This window comes from Megachile rotundata, chromosome 4 (genome assembly GCF_050947335.1).
Source record: "Megachile rotundata isolate GNS110a chromosome 4, iyMegRotu1, whole genome shotgun sequence".
NCBI classification, from domain to species: Eukaryota; Metazoa; Arthropoda; class Insecta; order Hymenoptera; family Megachilidae; genus Megachile; species Megachile rotundata.
This window is the reverse complement of record NC_134986.1, coordinates 18,502,065-18,528,798: the sequence shown is the minus strand read 5'-3', so window position 1 is coordinate 18,528,798 and position 26,734 is coordinate 18,502,065. Positions and strand designations below refer to the sequence as shown.

At 38.3% G+C, this 26,734-nt stretch overlaps 1 protein-coding gene across 12 annotated transcripts in view; it reads right to left on the bottom strand.

The window, feature by feature from the left end:
* LOC100878167 (RNA-binding Fox protein 1) overlaps positions 1-26,734 on the bottom strand; it is a 341,805-nt gene that overhangs the window by 79,571 nt on the left and 235,500 nt on the right. For 10 of the 12 annotated variants that reach the window (XM_076530956.1, XM_076530957.1, XM_076530955.1 and 7 more), the window contains one exon: positions 9,813-9,905. The exons of the other annotated variants lie outside the window; for them this stretch is intronic. In XM_076530956.1, coding sequence (XP_076387071.1) covers positions 9,813-9,905 — 93 coding nt within the window. The remainder of the gene's footprint in view (positions 1-9,812; positions 9,906-26,734) is intronic. 12 annotated transcript variants of the gene reach the window in all.

The window sequence follows — 26,734 nt, the reverse complement described above, 5'->3', positions numbered from 1 at the left end:
GTGCTCTCCCGTCGTCACGTATGAAGTCATCAAAGAGTTTTTCACGTGAACGACACGTGCTTGACCGAATTAATAAGCCTCCCCGACGAAGAGCCTGATCTATCTTGCCGAAGATCACCCTTGAATCGCGTGGCAAGCCACAAACCATTCCGAATATTTCGTCTAACCTTGCGCTGCTCTAGCGACTGGCACATCTGCATAAATTTGACTTGCTAAGCCCTGAAAAGTCGAGCAACCACCACCTGTCGTATATGGCAGCGAACTTACAAGAGCTACGAGTCAGCCATACTAGGTCGACCGGTGGACTTCCGTCTTTATGGAATGCCCAACTTCCGTTCGATGCGAAGTCGCTTTTTGTCCTTGCTCGTTAATCAGCTTCGACCTTCGTAACGTTCTTAGCCTCGCTTCGGAATGCACCTTTGCGTTCTAATGGCTGTTTCCGATTATTCGAGTGCTGATATTTTAGGAAAAGCTCTTGAATTTTTATTATGATGGTAGCGTTTATTATAATTTCGTAGATCATTCGTTTCTTCATCTTTTGAGGGTCAGTTCTGTAAGGTCATTTCTTCATTAGGGTGCAGAGATTTTAATATTGGTGGAATATTTGGAGGTGGAATCATGGTGTGATTAATTTCTGAAGAGTCACATTTTTATCACTGGGTCTCTGGGCTGTCGAATGTCTTCGAAATGGCCTTGTAATTTTTACTGGCAGTCTAAAGGTGTAGATTTGAAATTTTTGATAGTAGAGTGAAGGTATAGACTTGTAATTTTTACTAGTAGAATGAAGGTATATACTTATAATTTTAACTCAAACTCCATTGTTCGCTTCAACTGAATATTAATACCCTGTGAAATTCAGAATTTCAATACCCCAGCTTTCGACCAAATGCGACCTCAAAATTTTCATCATTTCGAAAGCACAGTAAATAATTAATTACCGTTTTTATTTCCCCAGAATATTAATGCAAGAATGAAGATTAATCCGAGTTGATTAAATCATCAATGTATTGGCAAAACCAAAATCGTGAATCCTTCCACACTTATGTGGCCTCTTACAACTGTACAAATCACAAATAATTTTAATATTCACAATTTCACCCTAACCTGTGGAGCCATTTCTACCGATAACACCAAGTAATCAATTTTCAAGGATTCTCAAGAGTTTCTACAATTCCAACGACGTCGTCCATCCTCCAGGACAAAGATTAATTTTCTACGACTCTCTTCTCGAAATTATTTTCATGGATGATGACCTGGAATCTTCGTACAAGAATCTTCTTGTCCTCTGCGTGTCTTCTTACTGATTAATCTGCTCAACGATTTAATTCCAGGCTTTCGTAATCTCAGCCATTTATCAGGACATCCATCTACAGACTGTTCCAATAAAATGTACACGCTTTGGACATCAATATTAGATAACCGAGAAAGCTACGAAGACGAATCATTTTAATCAACCGAGTGGATCAGATACTTTGCAATTTCAGTCTTCTGTATTTCTTCAGGTTTCATGTTTTTAGTTGTACTTTGATAATTATAGTCACATGTGTTTTCTGGGTTGAAAGATGAAAATCAAAGAAGAAAATGATAGATGATATTACATGGGAATGTTGATGATGATGGTCATTTTTAACGTAAGCAATTTTAAGTTAATGACTGTTCTTTTAAACATATGTGTAGTTTTGATACTTAGAGAGGTGTTCACTTTTTGCTTATATGTATCAAAGATAAAAATGATAGTAAAAATTGCTAAATGACTGCAAAAGCAATGGTCATTTTGAATATTTGCAATTTTATTTAAGTGACTGTTATTCTGTTACACATGTGTGGTTTCATATGAGCATGTGTAGTTTGGTACATATAGAGATGTGTAAATTTTTGCTCATGTAATATCAAAGATGAAAATGATAACAGAAGCTGCTTAACGACATCAAAGATAATAGTCATTTTAAACATATGCAAGTTTATTTATGTGACTGTTATACTGTTGAGCATGTGTGGCTTGATATGTGCATGTGTAACTTGATACATATAGAGACATGTGAATTTTTGCTCATATAATATCAAAGATGAAAATGATAACAAAAGTTGCTAACTAACAATGAAGACAATGTTCATTTTGAACATTTGCAATTTTATCTGAATGACTGTTATGCTGTTAAACATGTGTGGTTTGATATGTGCATGTGTAGCTTGATACTCATAGAGACATGTGAATTTTTGCTCATATAATATCAAAGATGAAAATGATAATAAAAGTTGCTAACTGACAATGAAGACAATGGTCATTTTGAACATTTGCAATTTTATTTGAATGACTGTTGTGCTGTTAAACATGTGTGGTTTGATATGTGCATGTGTAGTTTGATACACATATAGACATATGAATTTTTGTTCACATAATATCAAAAATAAAAATGATAACAGAAACTGCTAAATGATATTGAAGACAATGGTCATTTTGAACATTTGCAATTTTATTTGAATGACTGTTATGCTGTTAAACATGTGTGGCTACATATATGCATATGTAGCTTGATACATATAGAGACATGTGAATTTTTGCTCATATAATATCAAAGATGAAAATGATAACAAAAGTTGCTAACTGACAATGAAGATAATGGTCACTTTAAACATTTGCAATTTTATTTGAATGACTGTTATGCTGTTAAACATGTGTGGTTTGATATGTGCATGTGTAGCTTGATACTCATAGAGACATATGAATTTTTGTTCACATAATATCAAAGATAAAAATGATAACAGAAACTGCTAAATGATATTGAAGACAATGGTCACTTTGAACATTTGCAATTTCATTTGAATGACTGTTATGCTGTTAAACATGTGTGGTTACATATGTGCATATGTAGCTAGATACATATAGAGACACGTGAATTTTTGTTCATATAATATCAAAGATGAAACTGATAACAAAAGCTACACAACATCGAAGAAAACGTTCATTTCGAACATTTGCAATCGCACGTAAACGTTCATTTAATTGATTCCAACCGGGGCAACGTAATATCAATTTAACCTCCGTTAGTATCAATCATTAAATTACATGGTAATAAAACGAGTACACATTGTATTAAGCCATTATATACGGTTTACTCGTCGCCGATAGGATTGCTCGGTACAATGGAAGCTCAAATATGATTCTCGGAACGGTACAAAACGAAATTAAACTGGATATTCGCAGCAGGTCGTTCCAGGACGGAGGTGATCGAAAATGGCCCCGGAATCAGATTGTTCCAAATAAAGGAGTCTCATTACTCCGGTATCCAGCAATTTCCACAAACAGACCATCCCATCGCCCCGGGTCTCTCTTTCTCTTTTTATCATTCTTTGATCCCGGGTCAACAATGCTTTCAGCGAGCGTGCAAAATTCAAGCGCTAACGAGGCCTCCGATAATCGAAGAGTATCGAGACTGCGCATCCTAACTATTGCCAGTTTAAACTTCCCGTTTGGACCTTTTAACGGGGGGGTTGAAAACGCGGACTCAACCCTCGCGACATCACCAGATACTCCTTCCTCTATTCACCGGGTCATTATCTTAACGAACGCTCTTTGTACTCCCCGACCAGCATTGTGTTCGCTCGTTACAAGACTAACGGTTCAAAGCCCGGCTCTAACCATCCGATATATCGCCGAAGGTGCCACGTCCTTCCAACTACCATCCTCTGCTGGATAAGTTTCATTCCTTCTCCTTGGTCTCTCGAGATTAAAGGCTAATCATACTCTTCGGCTATTAGGACTTGACTGCCATTTTATTTTAGTTTTCATTTTGGATATATTGTTGATATACTGTATTGTATATATTGTTCACTGTTCATGTATTGTTGACATTATAAAATTTTTACAACAAGAACTTCATTAAAAATTTCTGCAACAAGAACTTCATAAAAAATTTTTGCAATTAGAATTTGATAAAAAATATTTGCAATAAGAACTTCATAAAAAATGTCTGCAACAAGAACTTCATAAAAAAATTGTTAGAACAAGAACTTCATAAAAAATTTTTATAACAAGAATTTGATAAAAAATTTTTGCAACAAGGACTTCAAAAAAAATGTTCACAACAAGAACTTCATAAAAAATTTTGCAACAAGAACTTCATAAAAAAATTTTCACAACCAGAACTTTATAAAAAATGTCTGCAATAAGAACTTCATAAAAATATTTTTGCAACAAGAACTTCATAAAAAATTTCAAGATACTAAATTGTGCAACTAACCTACATACAAATCGTTCAAGAAATGTTACCATGTAAATTACAGCAGTTTTTTGCTGAATAATAAATAAACAGCATCAGTCAAAAATATCGTCTCGTTAATTTTCCCGAAATATTAAAGAACGATATCCGTGAGACGATAATCAACGTAGAACGTAATTGCGCGTCTGCAGCAGAGAAAAAGGAGCTCATCAGAGTTTTAAACCGATGATAAATTTCCGAGGAATCCACCGATCTTTCAAAGTGACACGCGTCGGGGAGACAGCGGATTAAACTTCCAAGAGAGAGAGTATAAAAAAATGTCGACTTTAATTTGAGATCTCCCTTAATCCTTTCGGTAATTAAAAAGCCAGGCTGCTCGCTCACGAAAAGGGATCATCGTCGAACTCTCGCCTTTTTATCGCGACGTCGAGACTCGCCCCCTTGCAACCCCTAACCCTTGGATCTTTTAACTTTTCGTTAGGGTGCGCCTCGAAATTGCACGATCTTTTTAGCGGGATCCCTCGAGCGTAGCTTCCTGAAATTTTATTTTCAACCTCGACGCTCGTTACACATTCTCATTTAATGATTCATTAAATTTTAACGGTCCACTTCGTTTGCGTGATTTGTGTGGACGGGATAATATCAATCTGCCGTTTGAGGGGGTGATCATTTCAGACTTAGATCATTTACGGCACTGAATTTTAAGTACGAACGCTGTTATATATGGAATTTATTATAGCTTGCTGAATCAACAGTTCAGGAGGATTTAATTTACTACGAGCTTTTATGACTAAGGGAATGGGGTTTAGATTTTGGGGTACACTGGTGGCAAGGGGTGGGAATTTGGGGACGTAGGAATTTGGGGACATAGAGATTCGGGGTGCTTTCTTATTTGGGGACGTAGGAATTCGGGGACGTAGGAATTTGGGGACGTAGGAATTTGGGGGCGTAGGAATTTGGGGACGTAGAGATTCGGGGTGCTAAGTTATTTGGAGACGTGGAGATTCGGACGCGTAGAAATTTAGGGACGTGGAGATTCGGGGACGTGGAGATTCGGACGCGTAGAAATTTGGGGACGCGGAGATTTGGACACGTAGAAATTTGGGGACGTGGAGATTCGGACGCGTAGAAATTTAGGGACGTGGAGATTCGGACGCGTAGAAATTCGGGGACGTGGAAATTTGGACGCGTAGAAATTTGGGGACGTGGAGATTCGGACGCGTAGAAATTTAGGGACATGGAGATTCGGACGCGTAGAAATTCGGGGACATGGAAATTTGGACGCGTAGAAATTTGGGGACGTGGAGATTCGGACGCGTAGAAATTTGGGGACGTGGAAATTTGGACGCGTAGAGATTCGGGGACGTGGAGATTCGAACGCGTAGAAATTTAGGGACGTGGAGATTCGGACGCGTAGAAATTTGGGGACGTGGAGATTCGGACGCGTAGAAGTTTGGGGACGTGGAGATTCGGACGCGTAGAAATTCGGGGTGCTAAGTTATTTGGGGATGTGGAGACTCGGAGACATCGAAATTTGGAGGCGTGGGAATTTGGGTGCGTAGAAATTTGGGGGCGTAAAAATTGGAAGCCATAGGGCTTAAGTGGTGATATTACCGCCATCTTTATGAGGGTGACACCCTATTTTGACCGGTGTCACGTGCGTCCTTGTTAAGGACCTTTTTTCCAAAACGATTAAGAGAAAGACACTTAATTGCCATTCCTCGAAGCACATCTTGAACTATATATAACATCCTAACCTTCAGATACTTAATAATTATTTAAAAAACCCTCCTACAATACTAATTTGGGAACGTAGACTTTCTATGCCTATTTCGTTACGTATAAACACAGGTGGCAAGCATTTTCAATTCGCGTCTTATCCCAAGTTCATAAAATCCACAACATGAAACAGCTCGTAAATTTCAATTACAGCGGCTTATTACGCCGACTGAAACAGCGGCCACTGTAACGCCGTAATTGGGTATTAAAGCTGTTTTAAATTCCATCAGCCACTGCATCTTTGTCCGCGATTTATCAGCTCTGCGAAAGCGCGAATACGCTGAAGGGCGCGCGAAATGGCGGCTCGAACGAGTCGAAAGTGCTCGTGCGATTTTCTTCGCTTATATTTAACTTAACAATTAGCATCGAAGTGTCGCGTGGAACGCTCGCGATATTCGTTCGCGGAAAACAAACAGGATACTCGATTTTGTTCTGGAAAACGCGGAAGCAAATCGCGACCGTGCAATATTCGAATTTTAACCACCGGCTGAGCGAACGTTTGGTAACATTTTTTAATTTAATTTTATTGAGGTATTCAAAATAACTGCGTTACCGGGTGCGTTAAAAATTTACTGTAATTAGGATTTAATTCTTCAATGACGGATAATTAAAATCTTCAATTATTGCTGTTCGACACTCGAAGCTGAATACACGTGAAATTAGTCTTTCTATTCCGACAGGAAAGAGCGGAATAAAATTTGAATAAACGAATATGGAAATTAAAGGATCTGTCAGTTTCTGTTAACGTAATTATGTTTTACTTTTTGAAAGACAAGTTTGGTAATGGATTTCACTGTTCGAACGAAATTTCCATTTTGTTCGATGGATTTTACGATTCTATTTGCAGAAAGTAAAAGAGATCCTCGTCGAGTTGGAAAAAAACGAAAGTACGAGCGGATCGTTCGTGAAAGCCGATATTCAATCGAAAAACCGTACTTTGAGGGAAAAGAAATAACTAAAAAATTCATCTTGACTGCGGAATTATCGACGTGAGTCCACTCTTTCCTCGTTTTTGCTAGACCACCGAAGTTCGTGTATTCTTTTATTCCATCGATTTATCGATTGCGCGAATTCGAGACATAAGAAAATTTGCTGAATTCATACATTGTGCCGAAATTAATTATTCAACTGATATTGATTGTTAACCTTTTGATTTGACCACTCGGAAAATGAACAAACCACTACGATTATAATTTAATATACAAAGTATTTTGTAACTGGTAGTACAACAGAACATTGACAAATTATTTTTTAGTTATTAATTTTTAAATGGAGAAAATTGTATCTTTCATTCTTTTTACTGTGAGCTAATTTTACTATAAACGGTTTACAAACAAAATTCAGAAGGTTTTAAAAATTCTTCGTTTATTTTTTTTTTAAAGAAATGAAAAGGTTTTATTTTATAGATGTAACTTAGATAGTAGATTATCGTAGAGGTCTTTTTTGTCCATACTATCAGACACCATGTAAAATGGTTAACAGAATTTAATTCAGCACATTCCGCTCTGATTAGATTGACTGTACGTGTTCCGATTCGGAGCGATTTAATTTGTCGTTTTAATTCGATCACAAATCGAAGCGATCGAATTCGAGTGTTTCAATTTTCATGAAACGTTAGCTATTATATTTACAATGCTTCGTCGCGTCTGTCTTTAAACAGGAATATTTCGTAATTAGAGATAATACGAAGATAATTGTTGAAGTTTGCAAAGGTTCGCTCAGTCGATGGTCTCACGAACGAAAGAAACAGGAAGAAGCGTTCGTGTTAAATTGATCGTGCGATTTCCGTGTGTATTATCGAGTGTATTATCGAGGGGGGTGAGAGAGCGGGCAGTGCGAGGCGATATATCTCGTCACGACTGATCGAGTCGTGTTCCTTTAAACTCGACGCGCGCCATTGTATCCTTACCTTTTCGGACACTTCGAGGCTCGTAATTTTCGACAGGCTCCTCAGTGTCTTGTTCAGCGTTCAAATTTCTTTATATCATCGTTCTCTCTTTTTCTCTATTCGTTCTCTTTTATTTCGCTCGCTCTCTCAACTTTATTTATTATCTGTCACGCGTAGAACAACTCTAAGGGACAATAAGAGACTCGCGTCAGACATTTTCTTTGGTAATTTTTATCGGCTACCAGTAGCCAGCGATGTTTCCTTGAGCTCGCTCTTTTTTCTTTGCTCGTGCCTCTTTTCCTCGATTTTAGTTAATGTTTCTTTTTTTGGTCTCGAGCGCGTCCACCCCTTCAACTTCGCCGGTTTCACGTCAATCGCATCATCCACCAAATTTCTTACTCTTTGCAGGATTAATTAGCTCGGGATGATGCGAGTCACGTCTCGACTCTGCTTACGCTTTCGAGAGACGTCGCGACGCTACTTGACAATGACTGAATGCTAATTTTATGCTAAATGTCACGAAACTCTACACATTTTCACCACATTTATTTACCGAATGTAGCCATATGATACATATTTGATATGTCATATTTGATACATGAGTCCCTCTGAGCAAAATGAACAAGATTTTCAGTAGACATCTCAGAGGAAGATCTACTAAAGACTGCACCTTTAAGCAACCTAATATCGAAGTTACAATAACTCAAGTTTGATTTCATTACACGAAGTTCCTATAATAACCATAATTCACTATAAGCATACGAATCCGTCTAAGTTTGCAGCTAGAAATTTATCGAGCATTATAACAGTAATTAGTCGAGAAAAGCTCGAAGACGTCATTGCCAGAGCGCATCACGATCAATTTCAGCGGAGCCAATCCACATCGAAGAGTCCAATACTCGAGCGATTAAGCAAAGGAATCTAGAGATTACAAGTGCAATTTACACGCATATCGATATACGTTGGTTCCGCGTTGAAAATAGAGTGCACAAGTGACTGGAGGCACTCGAACGATCGACGAGTGCCGATCTCGATCGAAGAGCCTCGATACCTCGAGTGGTTCGACCGGATTCACTTAGCACGCGAGAGCCTCCTCTCTTGGTCAGCGATTATTTCTCGACAATTATTCGAAAAAGGATCGTGGCCCCGCGAAAATTCGATAACTCGATAATCGACTCTCGATCAGAGCCGTTGGCTTATATCTAAACGCCGGGGGCGTGCTCGTAACTTCTGTTCTTACTTAGAATTCCGGTGCGGATTAAAAACGGAACGACTTTTACGAGCAACACCGGTCCGTGCGTCGCTTATAAACTAGGATCAACGTGAAATAGGCGACCAACGCTTGGGAAAGTTCAATGAAAATAAGCTTTACAAGTATATATAGAGGGTGCGTTTGTTACTCGATTGATTTTTATCGAGGGAGGTATTCCTGTGGACGTTCACGAGATTTGAATGAACTAAAAATTGGACTAGGTTAAAAGTTAGACATTTGAATATCAAAATAATAGCGTAATATTTTGTGGCCTCTCTTGCTTTTGCATTGATCTACGGTGAATAAAGAACCGATCTATGGAGAATATCTTTATGTTTCAGATTCGTATCCACAGTAAAATTTCTCCCAGAAAGTGGGCGGAGTAAAACGTTATCGAAGAAGAAACTCGAAAGATAAACACCCTGTATATATTAAATAGCGTGGTTAAACGTGTAAGAAAATCGATAACGAGCGGGTCGCTGGTCGCCTGTTGATCGAGCGAGAAGCGCGGGCGAGGTGCTCGCGTGCGCTTTTCGCGTGCACCTGTGAAACAGAGAAGAAAAAAAAATATATAAAAAATAAGTACAATACGTGTATAAATGAATTAATGGCGATGTATACATATATATATGTATGTATATATATATATAAGTATAAGAATGTTCATGCACACCTCAATCTTTCTGCCCTCAACCACGGTGCCGTGTAGCCTCTCACGTGCCCGGTCCGCGTCAGCACTATTTGCGAATGTTACAAAACCGAATCCCTGCATGCAAGGACAGACAAAACAACATGCATTAAACTCAACTTACAGACTGCCAGCGCTCGGCAAACGGCCGACTGGCAGGCCCGACATTTCGTGCTCCTTTTCGTACAATCTTAGTGTGTCTAAAATGAAAAGAAAACGTGTCCTTTCCGCATAGAGAAAGTTCTTGAAAGATAGAGAGATCGAACGGGATTTGAAAAAAGGCGGGAAAAAGGTCGACGCGCGACGCGATCCTTCGAAGCGGTCTGGAAGCGAACCAGTGCGTTTTTTGTGGGGGTGCTTCGCGTGCAATTCACGAGACAACTCTTTTCACGTGCACCGCTATCGAATTCGCGTCGATTCGACCACTTTTTAGATTATCGGAACGGCGCGTAGTTTCTTTGTGCCCTTCGCGACCGCCCGCGACTCTTCACCCTTCTCTCGCGACCCTCCGACCTTCTTTCGCTCTCGAGCTTCCGTTTATTTCTCGGACGTACAATGGCCGTTTGCCAGAGGTCGCGCTAATTAATTCTCAAGATTCTCTCGAGACGCGACCGAGAGGCACGAAAAGTTTCGTGGAATTTCTTTCAGACGCGCGCCATTGAATTCGCGAAATTCCGACGGAGAATTCTTCGCGGCGAAATAATAACCCGGTTCGGATTCGTTCGCGACAAAGTACGTTTGAGCAAGGGAAAATGTCCCTTTAACGCCGTTTAAACACCTTTGAATAGTAGTTGGGAATTATTAGAATAATCCTCGATTATGAATCTCGAATAAAGTGAAGATATCTAAGAATAAGGAATAATTCTTTGCTCGATGTGCGAAGCAGTTTCGAGTAATTATTCGGTATTTTCGAACATCTTTGATTTATTCGAAACTCCGCCTCGAGTATTATCTCGAGGATCTTGAGGAATTTTAAAGCGATAACATCGTAGCACGGAGAGAAGTTAACGAAGGGCACCGGAAGAGTCGCGAGCACTTTTTGCCCGACTAAACACACATAAAACGAAATCGCGTGAAAATGCTCGATCAGAAAAGCACGAATACCATCGGCCGAAATGTCGGTTTGCCAGGGTGTCTGCGAGCGCGTCATACTGCTTACGGAGACGCACCAAACAACGTGCAACAAATAAGTAAATATAAAATCATGGTAAGAAATCATGGTCATGGTCACATTAATCATCTCATTATCATATCATATCATATCGTGTCATGTCATCATGGTCATCGTCATATCATTAAAGACTCTTGCTTGTACCGAGAGGTGCGTGTACGAGAAAAAGAAAAAATTAAACAATGAGAAGGATGTTATAACACGATGGAAAGAGGGAGATGGGGTGGGATTGCGAGGGAGTCAAAATTGGTGCGCGCAATTCACGTGTTCTGTGTGTGTTTGTGTGCTGGTGATGTATGATTTCGTGTGTGCAATATACATAAGATACTGGATCCACCGATAGTTACTGAAGAAATTTTTATTTTAGTTCTTTTGACGTAGATTGACACGCATTTTATATAGCACGCGGTGTAATTTGGGGTCGGAGTCGTGGTGCGTTAGAGTTACGGCGAGTTGGGTTCACGGTGCGTTAGAATTACGGCGCGTTGGAATTACGGTGCGTTAGAATTACGGCGCGTTGGAATTGCAGCGCGTTGGAATCACGATGCGTTAGAATTACGGCGCGCTGGAATCACGGTGCGTTAGAATCACGGCGCGTTGGAATTGCAGCGCGTTGGAATTACGGTGCGTTGGAATTACGGTGCGTTAGAATTACGGCGCATTGGAATTGCAGCGCGTTGGAATCACGGTGCGTTAGAATTACGGCGCGCTGGAATCACGGCGCGTTGGAATTGCAGCGCGTTGGAATTACGGCGCGTTAGTATCACGGTGCGTTAGAATTACGGCGCGTTGGAATCACGGTGCGTTAGAATTACGGCGCGTTGGAATTGCAGCGCGTTGGAATCACGATGCGTTAGAATTACGGCGCGCTGGAATCACGGCGCGTTGGAATTCACGGCGCGTTGGAATCACAGTGCGTTAGAATTACAGCGCGTTGGAATTGCAGCGCGTTGGAATCACGGTGCGTTAGAATTACGGCGCGCTGGAATCACGGCTCGTTGGAATTGCAACGCGTTGGAATCACAGTGCGTTAGAATTACGGCGCGTTAGAATCACGGTACGGCAGAATTGCAGCGCGTTGGAATCACCGTGCGTTAGAATCGCAGCGCGTCAGAATTACGGTGCGTTGGAATCGCACTGCATCAGAATCGCAACGCATCATTATTACGGCGCGTTGGAATGACAAAGCATTAAAATCACAGCGCGTTGAAATTGCAGCGCGTTAAAGTACTGGCGCATTAAAATGACGCTACGTTAGAATAATATCGCATTGAAATCACAGTGCGTTAGAGTGACAGTCTGCTTATATGACGGGGCGTTAGAATAACAAAGCGCTATATAACCTAAAATCACGTTGCATTGTATATTTTAAAAATGAACGACATATATTACCATAGCGAAATTTCTGCGAGCCTTTTCCGAAAATTTCTATTAAATAAATTAATCTAGGTTATCAAATATTTCTTCACTCAAAATTTGCAGTAGAGAATTATTGGAAACAATGTCTAACCGATCCTAAAGCGTCCTTACCGCACGTTTATGGGTTAAAATGTGAAAGACACAATTTGAGAAAGTTGATCATCGCCTAAAAGCTTCTGCACAAATGTTCTATCCAACGACTTTCATTTTCCTAAACGATGTCGTCAGGAATAAGATCTGCAGCGACTAATCCAGCGTGGAACAGTATTTTTTCCCAAGCCAGAATTTTCAAGCAACAGCCTCTATTCCGCGAAGAAATTCATCAAGAGTTTTGTGAAACTGGAGGGTAGAGTACCTGTCGGATAATTGAGTTCCTCTCGTCTGCAACCCCTCGAGGGGGCGTGGGGCTGCCAGAAACGGTTACGTATCCAGGAGCTGTCGCCATCGCTGAGAAATCGTATTAAAGGCAAATCAAATACGGCCGTCTCTCCTCGAAGAACGAAATAGGAGAGTGCAAAGTTATCGGTCGTGTGCTACTGACGTAATACACGCCGAAGAACGCCTTGTTTCTCTCCTCGAGGAACATCGTAACTCGTACCAGAGGGTGGGTTTATAACCGAATCGATGGGAGAAATTGAATTGCCCCGTGGAGAATTCCTCGGGAATAATCGAGCTACGATTTCTCTGCGTTTCGTTAATTAATAGTCGAGACGGGCCAGAGGAAGCTGGTTAATTGAGGAACGTGGGTTAGGGTCGCGAAAGGTTCGACGCTTAAATTTCGGACCAATTAATGCTCTAACTTCGTTTTGCTAACGGAATTTACCGACATTACTCGGCCTTTTTTGTTCTCTCGGAAAGATAGAATAAATTTCGGGTACAGTGTTACACGCGAGGAGAGTGTAGTTAGCAAAAATTTATGATCGACGTGAACTCTTAAGGATAAGTTAGATGACTACAAGGTTTATAATTTAAGCCGCCTTTTTCCCCGTGCCTTTCACAACTTTTGAACTTCCATTTTCAACTTCTGAATATTTGATCCCTCCTCGAGTTTACCAGCTTCCTAACTCACTCAATGTTTTACTCCCCTTCGATATTCCCTGTCGATTCTCATTACAAAACTGCTACATTCTGCATCGAAACGGCGCAAAAATTACTTGCCTCGATAAACTTTTTTTGTTCGACGTTCGAGAACATAGGGTGCATTCATGAAACAGCCAACGACGCATTCATTTCACCATCGACTTGTTAAACAATATTTCTGTATTCAAACTTGCTCCAACAAAGCTGCTTCGTTCGATTTCATTGTCGATCTATTCATGGTTCTGAATATGTAAGTTTTTTGTGCTATTTTATCGAGACATTTAATGCTCCAAATATATTCAAATATTACTAGAATTTTCTTTTTGGTTTAGTTCGGCTGGTTTTTTTTCCTTTCAATTTTTATGTTGATTTTAATCATGAAATATTTTTGTACAATTTTTATAGGAATTTCAGCAATGAAGTATTGTCAATCAATTTTTATATTGATTTTAATCATGAAATATTGTTAATCAATTTTTATATTCATTAAACAACACCTTCACATATGTGATTGTGCATTTTGTTTTTAAATTCACCAAACCAAAGATCATATGTGGATATTACCATTGTTATTGTAGAGCATAAATTCTTTAAAAATTAATAATATAATAGTTGCATTAACGTTAAATCATTTTTTTGTCTAATCTTAAAAAATCATCCCTGTAAAAGTTGTAAGATGAACATAAAACTGTATGATTAAAAAAATCATTTCTGAAAAAGTTAAGAGACAAACATAAAACTACACGATTTAAAAAAAATCAGGTCTGTAAAAGTTAAAGGATAAACATAAAACTGTATGATTTAAAAAAATAATTTCTGAAAAAGTTAAGAGACAAACATAAAATTACATGATTTAAAAAAATCATTTCTATAAAAGTTAAAAGACAAACATAAAACTACAAAGTTTTAAAAAATCAGCTCTGTAAAAGTTAAAGGACAAACATGAAGCTATTCAATTAAAAAAAAAACACTTTTATAAAAGTTAAAAAATGAACATAAAATTGTACGATTAAAAAAAAACATCTTTATAAAAGTTAAGAGGCAAACATAAAATTATGCAATTTAAAAAAACCATCTCTGTAAAAGTCAGAAGACAAACACGAAGCGAGGCAATTTAAAAAACCATGAGAAGATGGTATTAAGTAAAACGCGATGGGAAAATCATCGATATGTGAACACCGGAAGATATTTCTGTGGAAGAAAAAGAATCTCGTCTGGTGGCTTTCATGCGGTTTTTCCGTCGCGCGACGAATCGTACGCGTTCATATTCACCTGGGAAATCAGCATAATGTCGATATAAGCTGCACCTACAATACGTCGACTCGAATACGAACGAAGGAATCGAATAATCGATTTGCATATGGAATACACGCGTCCAATCACGCGTCGCGATTTCGTATTCACGAATCTCAAGTTTCCCGATAAAAATTCGAAAACCACCACTTTCGGCGTGCAAAAATGATAAATATTCGATTTACGAGAGTTTACTGAGCTTTTGAAAGTCTGCAAGGGTTCGAAGAAATATTTGCTCCATTTTTGAAAGTGGGACGGGGTAAAAAATTCTTTCGGGGTGGAAAGAGATGTGTTTGGTATCTTCTTTGACAATTTTGAAATGCAATAAAGTAGAGGAGGAAAAAGTATTTTACTTTTGCGTCAAATTTGAAACGCAAGGAAGTGTGAAGACGAAGAGTGACTTAGTGAATTGTACCGCCATTTTGGAACGCAAGAAAGAAGAAAGTAGAAATGTTTCGTAGTTTTTCTTTGGCAATTTTGAAGTACAATAAAGTAGAAAACAGAAGAGTGTCTCAGAATGTTTATCAACAATTTTGGAACGCAACGAAGTAGAAAGAAGAAGAGTTTCATAACGATCTGCACCGCCATTTTGGAACGCAAGAAAGAAGAAGTGTATCTCAGTTTTCTCTTCGACTATTTCGAAGCACAATAAAGTAGAAAAGAAAAAGAGTCTCTTACTACCTTGTGCAACAATTTTATGATGCAACGAAGTTGAAAGAAGAAGCTCCTTATTTGTACCGCCATTTTGGAACGCGACAAAGAAGAAGCTTCGTACCGCCATTTTGTAACGCAACGAAGTAGAAGTATTTCTCGGTATTCTCTGTGTCAATTTTAAAACGCAAAGTAAAAAGAGTTTCTTAGTGATTTGTACCGCCATTTTGGAGCACAAAAAAGAAAGGAAAGATGTCAAAAAAGAGAAATATTTTCTATGTTAATTTCAAAACGCAACGAAATAGAAAGAAGTACTTCTTTTCGTACCGCCATTTTGGAACGCAAAGAAGAAAAAAGAAGCGTTTCTCAGTTTTTTCAGACAATTTGCAACAAACTATAAAAGAGAAGCGTTTTCCTCGCAATTTCACAAACTAGAAAAAGAATTTCGTATTTTCTTCGGAAATTTTAGGAGGCAACAAAGTAGGAGAGAGTTTCGTACTATTTTCTACGGCAATTTTGTTGGCTGATAATCCAAGACGTGATCCAGGGACGTGGTTCTCGTGACGGAAGATCGCGATCTTGACGAAAACCTGCTTAAAGCCTTATCGGCTTTCGGAAAATTGAGGTTGGCGTGCAGAAACCACCAAGCCACCTCCCACGTTTTCTTTCCTTTCAGGAAATTAATCCGCCGGGAGTCTTACAAATCTTTTCTACGATACTCGTTTATCCTGTTAGGCGAAATAACGACTCCTACGTTTGCATCCCCTAATCTTCCACTTCACAGATAACGTGGCATTCTCAGATTTTATTATTTCTGCCTTTTGAATCTTCTAGTTTACAAATTCTGTAGGGTTCAAATTACTAAATGTATCAGAGTCTTAAATTACCAAATGTTGAATTACACAAATTCTCAGATTTCATGTTTCCTAGATTTTAAAGTTATAAGTTACCAATTCCTAAATTTCCAAATCTTGATTTTCTCAAACTATTAAATGCCTAAATTAGAAATATTGATTCTTTAGAAATAATTAGAAATATTGATTTCCCAATTAGAAATATTGATTTCTTCAACTTCTGAAATCTGCCAATCTCTGAATTTCTCAAACTCTCAAATCTCCAAGTACCTTAACCCCTAATTTCCAAATTTCTTCATCTCCCAAAATTCCACATTCCCCAAATTTCCAAACCCTCAACGTCTCAAACACTAAAACCCACAACTTTCCCATAAAATTTCAAACCCACCTCCAAAAACACCTCTCCCCAAAAACTCGTCCACAAAACCGAAAAAAACTGCAACCCCACCGAACAATTTCCCTCTAATCTCATCAATCTCCCGCTTCCATAATATAGAAATTTTTCAACCATAATCGCAGATCTCGTCGTTGGATAAAAGCAAAGTAAATTCGTAAGAGCGTTCACGCGAAACTTGTAGCCATTAACGTTAAAACCACATCGGAACACCTTGACTCGATGTTATACGAGGCACATCGCGAACAATAATTAACCGCGTTTAAACTGCGGCAAGAATATCATTGTTTCCGTATCTACGAGCCACCGACAGCCTTGGAGTTGCGATTTCGTCGAGAGACAAGGGGAAAAAAGGACTTTCGACGTCACGAAAACGTTTGCAACGTTATTTCCTCTCTCCGTTCGTGTTTTCTCGTTGTCAACCACTCCGAAGCGACGAAAACGGCGACGAATACGCGTTTGAGAGGCAGCCATTCAATCGCGAGCGTGAAGATAAATCGCGCGATGTGGTTCGCACGACTTCATTCGTGACAAAGTAGAAGGCTTATCGAACAACCGGTCGGTTATTTTTCTAATACGTTCCTGTTATCGCCAGGATGTTTCGAGCAACCGTTTTAAAACGATCCAGATAAATCCACCGTGTAATTAGGTTTTTCAACAAGTACCGCAATTAATTTGAGAAAGGGCCGGCGAATAATGGCCGAGATTAACAAACGTTCTCTTTGATACCGTAAACGACTGTGAAATTCATTGCTGCCTCTCCTGAGGTTTCTACCATCTTTTCCAACTTCCTTATCGCTCAGATCGATTCTAGGATTATAAACGCACTGAGGAAATTGTTGTAGACAAAGAGATTTTTACGAGTTTGTGTGACTTGCGATATGGAAATTTAGAGAGAAATTTTAATAGTTTATTCGAGGTAGATTGATACTCATTTTCTGTGGCGACAAGTTGGAATTTAGGGTTGGAAGCGCATTGCGTTGCACTCATGGTGCGTCAGAATTACGACGCGTTGGAATCACGGTGCGTTGGAATTGCGGCGCGTTGGAGTCACGGCGCGTTAGAATTGCAGCGCGTTGGAATTGGGGCGCGTTGGAATTACGGCGCGTTGGAATTACAGCGCGTTGGAATTACGGTGCGTCGAAATTGCAGCGGGTTGGAATCATGGCGAGTTAGAATTGCAGCGCGTAGGAATTGGAGCGCGTTGGAATTACGGCGCATTAGAATTGCAGCGCGTTGGAATTGAGGCGCGTTGGAATCACGGTGCGTTGGAATTACTTCGCGTTGAAATTACAGTGCGTTGGAATTGCCGCGCGTTGGAATCACGGCGCGTTAGAATTGCAACGCGTTGGAATTGGAGCGCGTTGGAATCACGGTGCGTTGGAATTACTTCGCGTTGAAATTACAGTGCGTTGGAATTGCAGCGTGTTGGAATTACAGCGCGTTGGAATCACGGCGCGTTAGAATTGCAGCGCGTTGGAATTGGGGCGCGTTGGAATCACGGTGCGTTGGAATTACTTCGCGTTGAAATTACAGTGCGTTGGAATTGCAGCGCGTTGGAATCACGGTGCGTTAGAATCCCAGCGCGTTGGAATTGCAGTGCGTTGGAATTACGGTGCGTTGGAATCACGGTGCCTGAGAATTACGACGCGTCGAAATTGCAGCGTGTTCGAATTACGGCGCGTTGGAATCACAGTGCGTCAGAATTGCAGCGCGTTGGATTCACGGCGCGTTAGAATTACGGTGCGTCAGAATTACAGCGCGTTGGAATCACGGTGCGTTGAAATTACAATTCATTAAAATTGCAGCACGATGAATTTACAGTGCATTAATATGACGTCACGTTGAAATCACTGCACGTTAGAATTACAACGCCTAAGCGTTAGCTACCTCCATTCCAGGAACCCAGCCGTGACACACCCTGTATAAAAGCAACGGTAATATCCACATATGTGATCTTTGACCAACCGTAAAGCACATAGTGCACCTACCCTTAATAAATTCAAAATTTCACCCAGTAAATAAGCAAGTTTTCTTCTATAACCTTGCCGATTGTCGTATAATTACAACTTCTCCCATCACGATACCGAAACGATTTTTATAAAACCCGAGGCGTAATAAGTGTGCGACAACATCACAAAAGTGCAATTAAAAAAATCATCGACCTCACCGTACGAGATTTTCGCAATTAACGGTGTAGCGTGAAAAGGTGTGTGTGCCGTGTGTTGGAGAATTGCAACGGAAACGGTACGCAATTAGAAACATCGAACGTTTCTGTAATCTTCCCTAAACATCAACAGAAACAACTGGAAAAGTTGGGACTACGTTGGTGCAATTGCGACTACAACGGCAAATTAGCATCGTTGAAAAGTGAAACGTGTAATTCACCCCTGTTCGAATCGCGTGAACCGATAACACGATAATTAAGCAGATAAACGGTGGATGGTGTGTGTTCGTGTTGCTAAACGTGCGTGTCGGAGTGTCGAAGGATCGAAGGGTGGTAATCAAAGGAGGGGGCGGAGGAGAGGGCTGGAAAAATAGTGTCGATGAGAAACTATGGAGAACGAAGAGAGAGGAACTTGAAGAATACTTGAAATCGTGACCGAAGCTGGCAAACAGCGATATATAAGCGCACAAAACAATACGAGATTTAAGATTATATATATATAGATACGTATAGAGAGAGAGGGTGAGTTAAGAGACAAGGAATATGTGCGTGTGTGTGTACGTCATCTCTGTGAGTGTGTATTAGCGATGGAAGTAATGCGAGAGATCATTATCTCACTTTTTTCCTACGTTTTATTCTTTCTTTCTCTCTCTCTCTCTTGTTCTATCCCTCTCACTCGATCACTCGTTCCTTCCTCTTTCTCTCTTGTCATTACGGTAACGATGGTCCAAGGAGTTTCAAGGCGTCCACGATGAATTTCAATTCGCAACACTTTTTCCACGTTCCCTTTCTCACTTTTCTCCGAAATTCCAGGATCGGGAAGTTAATCGATGTCAAAGGATCAGGACACGAGGTTCCAGAGAGAAAGAGAGAGAAAGAGTAAGAGAGAGCGTGAGGAAGTTGTTGCAACGAGAAGAGCCAAACTGTACGTGAGACTATATAGAACGCCGGACAAACGGTTGGTGAGATCGAAAGCAGCATTTCTCTATCCTAAGACACATACGTGAGTAATTAAAAAGAGGTAGAAGCATGGGCCTTTCATTAATACCTTCGACTCGCCTAGACAAAAGCGTGCGACTACTATTTACATATAATAATAATAATGATATAACAATCAGATAGAGGTACGTACGTACATGTACATAATTAAGGTGTGTGTATAGATGTGACTGTGTTCTTGTGCGAGTGTATCAATATACATATATTCATTATATATTATATCATATATATAAGATACTTAAGAAACTTCGGAGGATGCAATGGTAATATAAATATGTACGGTATCATGCTCTTCCCGTTGGACTGTAACATGCGAAATATCCACTCGTTAACGAGAACAGTTCCTATTTTATCCAGAAACAATTAACAAACGATCCACAGATAAAATTACAACTCTACTTTTTACCAGAAAATTGTATGAAAGTATTTTTTAATTTTCGTTATTTTAAAATTGCAACATTTTTTGTCGAAGAGATGAAAACTCCCATGGAAAAATATGTGAACATTTTTGAAAAATTTTCTCACCGAACAAAGAGATTAACCCTCGGGCACTGTGAGGGCAACGATAATTAAAATTTTCAGATATTTAGAAATGGTCTTTCGTTACATGGATTGGTAAAGAATTTTTCATATTATTCGTTGTATCGTTTGTTTCGAAACTTTTATATTAAATTTCTGTTTGAATATGGTTTTAATTTAATTCCACGGTATTTTCAGTTACTCGAATTATTTTTGCAATGAGTTTTTATTCGAGATGAAAATTAATTCAAATATTCATAAATGTCATTTAAAATTTTATTAGTTTATTTAAAGTATTGCTATTGAATCAGCGTCCGAGGGTTGAAATGATTAAAATTTGTGAGAAATAAAAATGAAACGAGATCAATACCGCATAAGTTACAATCCAACGCGTTTGCAGGTGGATTAGTCAAAAGATCCGCGCCGCGTGAACCATCATACGTGAGGATAAGTCTCGGTATAGATTCGAAATTACGTCTGCAAGATCGATAAGCAAGTCGGCGATACTATGGTTAGTGTAGTCTAATTTCCTGTTTCCCGTCTCTATAACCGCGCTGGTGTGTTACTGGTGTGGTGTGTGGTGTACGGGCCTTGAAACGCCTTGGGGAAACTCGTCAAGAGAGAAAGAAGAAGGACAAGAATGGAGGTATTTTGGTTAGAGTCGTAGCTTCGGAAGAAAACGAGGTGTGACAAAAAGTTTCATCAAATCAAATGGGCAGCATCTCCCGCGAGGGTCTCCTCCGCGACCGGAAGTGGCGGCAGTCGGCTCACCGGGTGCACCGTGTGTCCGCTGCTGCGTGAATTAAGAAAAAAAAAGTCAAACAAAATATCTGTCTCGATCGATAAACGCCAGAGAAGATCGTTTGTGAGATGGTTTAGCTGCCATTTTTTTTTTTCTTTGTATCTTTCTTCGTTCTTTTACTGAACTGTACGAGGAGGTGTCAAGGGAGGGATGGATAATTGTTTTCTTTTTTGTTATTTGGTACCACAGTTCGTCAAAAGCAGCCGCGAACACACAGTTACGCAAGGTGCACCGAGCTCTGCCTTATAACCAATGGGAGCTAAATAATGATAAAATGCGGTAATGCTAGCTAGTAAAAATGCAATAGCTCGTCTAACAACTACGAGAACTAACACCATTGGTTATATTATATGGTATATGTATGTACGTGTCACTGGCACATACTCAGCGCGGGAAAAGTGTGCTCGCCAGGCGCCATTTTGATTCAAACTTCAAACGTTTCGAGATACGCTAATGGGTAAATTATCAAAGATTTTTTCTCTGAACAAGTTTGGCGACGTGATTAGCACACTCCTCCGCGCTGGTTTCAAAGTATCTCTTCTCCAAAATGCTGCACTTCATTAGGGATGCCACATTCCATTTACATTGACGAAGCTTTCGAGAAAAGGTCTCTCTCACAGACTCTCATCGCACACACACTCTCTCGCTCACCTTAAGTCTAAGATTACGGACAAACGGGACATTTTTGTTCTTGAAAATTCGCTTTGGTTGCTGTGCTTTTTTTTGCAAGAGTAACAGTTTTAAGACTCGACGATTGATTCAGATTTTTATGGCAGCGTGGCGGTACAGTTTTACTTTGGATAACTTAGTACTTCTTTGAGATAATTTATATACTTTTGCTCAAGATGAGCTATGCATTTTTATTTGAGATAATTTATGCACTTTTATTTGAGACAATTTATGAAATATAATTTGAGACAATTTATGAAATATAATTTGAGACAATTTATATAATTTTGTGCAAGATGATTTATGCATTTTTATTCAGGATAATTCGTGCACTTTTATTTGAGACAATTTATGGAATATAATTTAAGACAATTTATATACTTTTGTGCAAGATGATTTATGCACTTTTATTCCAGATAATTTATGCACTTTTATTAGAGACAATTCATAAAATATAGTTTGAGACAATTTATATATTTTTGTTCAAGATAATGTATGCATTTTTATTCGGGATAATTTATGCACTTTTATTTGAGGTTATCTATATATTTTCATTTTGAATAATGAACACACATTTGTAATAATTAATGCAGATAATGGTAGATAATTCTGAATTACGAATTCATGATGATACTTAATATTTTGAAACACGGAACCGTATTAATCGTTGCGATTCCGTGCCACGAATTACGACATCGCAGCGAGATTGCTTTCTCGTGTGTATTGCATAATTAACCCTTGTAATAGCGAGTGGGAATGAGGAGAGAGTATTTAACACCCACCATGCTACCATTTCCATTAAACGTTAAAATAACCAGCTACTTACAAGCCTCTTGTTTTCCAAAAATATACATAACACTGTTTATTTAATTAATTATTTCAAATCTGTTTCTGAACATCTGACATTTCAATTATTCTAAAAATTTAATTTAAAAATACAGAACATCCTATTGCAATTCGTATACAAATTACATTTCACTTCAAATCATATAATTTTTTTTTTTAGAATATTCTATTTTAGAAATAAATTTTAAAATAATTAAATTTCGAAGCATATAATTCTCTAAGAAATATGAAATGTTTCTAAAAATATAATGACTTGAAATTTTCACTAAAATTTTCTGAAATAAAATGACCCCAAATTAAAAATACAGCAAATAAAACTCAGAATCGCACAGCAACGCGAAATCGTGAAGACAAAAATGACCCGTCCCCCGCTTAAACACGTTAATCTGACGAACCCATGTTTTCACCTTCGCAACAAACCGAATCACCGACAAGAAAAACAGATTTCGTCAGAAAAACGTGAAAAGTACGAGTTAATAGCGTCCGTGACGGGAGCATCGATCGAGCGTTTCTTTTTACACGATGTTTCTTTGCACGCAGTTACGTTTGTTTCAAGTAATTGCGTGCAGATTCCATGGGGATCCCGTCACGTTCGCGGCGATCGCTTAAATGCTAAAAAGCGATGGCAACGTATCGTTGTCGCGTATATTACGTTGACATGTGTTTTGCAATGCAAAAGATACTTGCTTTAGGTGCCATTGTCGGAGTCTATCACGCGTGATGAATGTCGGCTTTGTGTTTGAATACCAGGTCGATTTATCGAGCTTTCTTTTCTCATCACTTTCTTGTTGAACATTTTGGGTCGTTTGAAAAGATTTTCTTAAGAACCAAACTCATTTGAGTGACTTAGTAAACCTTCTTTGTAATGAACCTTCCTTATATGATGGTAAATTTTGTTGATGTGGATGTTTATTATAAAAAGAGCTTCTTGGTGAACTTTTTCTATTCTGATAGTAAAATTGCTTGATGTAGATGTCTATTATAAAATGAGCTTCTTAATGAACTTTCCCTATCTGATAGTAAATTTGTTTGATGTGGATGTCTATTATAAAATGAGCTTCTTAATGAACTTTGCTTGTACTGATAGTAAATTTGTTTGATGTAGATGTCTATTATAAAATGAACTTCTTTATGAACTTTCCCTATATTGATAGTGAATTTGCTTAATGTAGATGTCTATTATAAAATGAACATCTTGATGAATTTTTCCTATCTAATAGTAAATTTGTTTGATGTAAATGTCTATTATAAAATGAGCTTCTTGATGAACTTTCCCTATACTGACAGTAAATTTGCTTGATGTGGATGTCTATTATAAAATGAGCTTCTTAATGAACTTTCCCTGTACTGACAGTAAATTTGCTTGATGTGGATGTCTATTATAAAATGAGCTTCTTGATGAACTTTCCCTATACTGATAGTGAATTTGCTTAATGTAGATGTCTATTATAAAATGAACATCTTGATGAATTTTTCCTATCTAATAGTGAATTTGCTTGATGTGGATGTCTATCATAAAATGAACTTCTTAATGAACTTTCCCCATTCTAATAATAAATTTTCTTTATGTGGATGTCTATCATAAAATCAGACATTCAGACTCAAAATGGTACAAACACAATATATATAATATATAATAATAACAAGATGAGATGTCCAAAATAAAAATGGTGCAATCGCCACATATGTAATATATGATAATAACAAGATGTATAAAGTAAATGATGTTTAGCAATGAAGTAGTTTTAATATGAAGAGAACGTTGAGACGATTGGAAGATTATGTGTGAACCATCAAACGGAAAGGTGTATGTCACAGATTCAGGATGATCGGTGAGGACGGACAACTGGTCGTCAACGAGTTTAATTAATCCCCTTTCGGACCGTTGTAATCGTAACAGCTATATTCCACTTGGGATTGGTTGTTCAAGCGACGGATGTGACTTGAGCTAGACTTCCTGTCAGGATTGCCGTGTACGATCGAAATAGACCTCCCTATTATTGCCCTAATAGCAACTCCAACAACCGGTCTCATCCTACGTTCCATTTTCGACCATTTTAATTGACAATTTCAACCGGCTAGCTAATGAATCATTAACGACGAAATACATAGCGTTCTGCAACTTTTAGCCAGTTAATTCTGGACGAATTAAAATCTTGAGAAACGACAATCATGAGACAATTCTATAATTTCAAAACGAAGATATATATGTTTATAAAATATAATTGAGTAAAATATGCAAAATCAAGACTCTTGAGAAAATCATGAGACATTTTCCTAATTTTAAAATGAAGGTAAATGTATGTTTATAAAATATAATCTGAGTAAAATATGTAAAATCAAGAGTCTTGAAAAAATCATGAGACACTTCCATAATTTCAAAATAAAAGTAAATATGTGCTTACAAAATATAATTAAGTAAAATATCGAAAATCAAGAGTCTTCAGAAATGAGACCTTCATGAGACCTTTCCATAATTTCAAAACGAAGACAAATGCTTACAAAATATAATATACGAAATATAATAAAGTAAAATATGTAAATGAAGATAATACATTGAACCGTCAGAATATTTTACATGCTCCGATATTTGCATAATGTTCCACAAACTCGCTAAATATGCACGCTAATCCAATTCGAAATACAATGGAGCTTCCAGAATAAACAGAAAACTTGGAAATTAGAGCTGATTACTCGCATCAAGTTACAACGACGTAATATTCGCGACAAGAACTCGGACCCGCTGAATATGCAAACTGGAAAGTTCTCGTCGACGAAGAGCACAGCCGAAAACTTGGCTGACGCGAAAAATCATCGCGAGTTGCCCGAAATAATGGATTTCTGATCTAATTATATCGCTTGGTCTGCAGGAAATTACGGCTGGAAGACCTTTTACTCGATATCTCTTGCTTCGCGCTGTTGCAAAGCGAAACTTTCCACGCGATTTCGTAATCTCGATGAACTTTGCTAAGTTTTATGCCACGAAGGACAATGAAAAGGATCTGGCTGGGATAATTAACCCTTTCGAAACTTCTGCGATGCATATTGCTTCTTGCTTTTCATTTTTTTTGTTTGGTTCATGTTTAGGGGTCGCCCTTGACAAAATGCGATATGATCTTTTGTACTGTGACTTTTTAATTTTTTTTATTATTAAATTTATGAGGTTTTGAATTAGTGAGATTTCAGGTTTGGAGATTTAGGGTTTTTATAGGGTTTTAGTTTTGGAAATTTTGTGAATTCATGTGGGTTTAGTTTTGGAAATTTATGAATTCACTTGGTTTCAGATTTAGAAATTTACAAATTCATTGACACCCAGATTTAGGAATTTGCAAATTCATGCAGTGTCAGATTTAGAAATTCAGTGCTTCCTAGGTTCCAAAATTAGAAATTTGCAAATTCATAGTGTCACATTTAGAAATTTACAAATTCATAAACTCTCAAATTTAGAAATTTCCAAATTCAACAATTTTCAAGTTCCTGAGTTTACACATTCATTATACTCACATTTAGAAATTCACTAATTCCTACGGTTCTAAAATTAGAAATTTGCAAATTCATACAGTACCACCTTTGGAAATTTCCAAATTCATAGACTCTCAAATTTAGAAATTTACAAATTCATAGAGTACCACATTTAGAAACTTCCAAATTCATAAGCTCCTTTTAGAAATATCCAAATTCAACAACTTCTAACTTCCTCAATTTACAAATTCATTATACTGAACATTCTAAACCTTCCTCCTCAAATATGAAAGAATCTGACCACCTCATCTGACCAACTACGTTTACCACCTCACTATATCGCCAACAGCAAGGTTTTCCGTCACACTTCAACTCAGTCAAATGTTTGAATTCCCGCCAGAAACGAAATGTTCTACGACTGATTACGAAGGGAACCTTAGTTAGAGTTAGAACGTGATAAACTGATTAGCTTATCCCGTGTTACCGTGTCCGGGCAAAGCAGAAATGTAAACGGTGTTCGAAAATTAAGCCTGACAAATAGGAAGAGTTAACACTGTTTGAGGTTTACTGTAAGCCGCGTT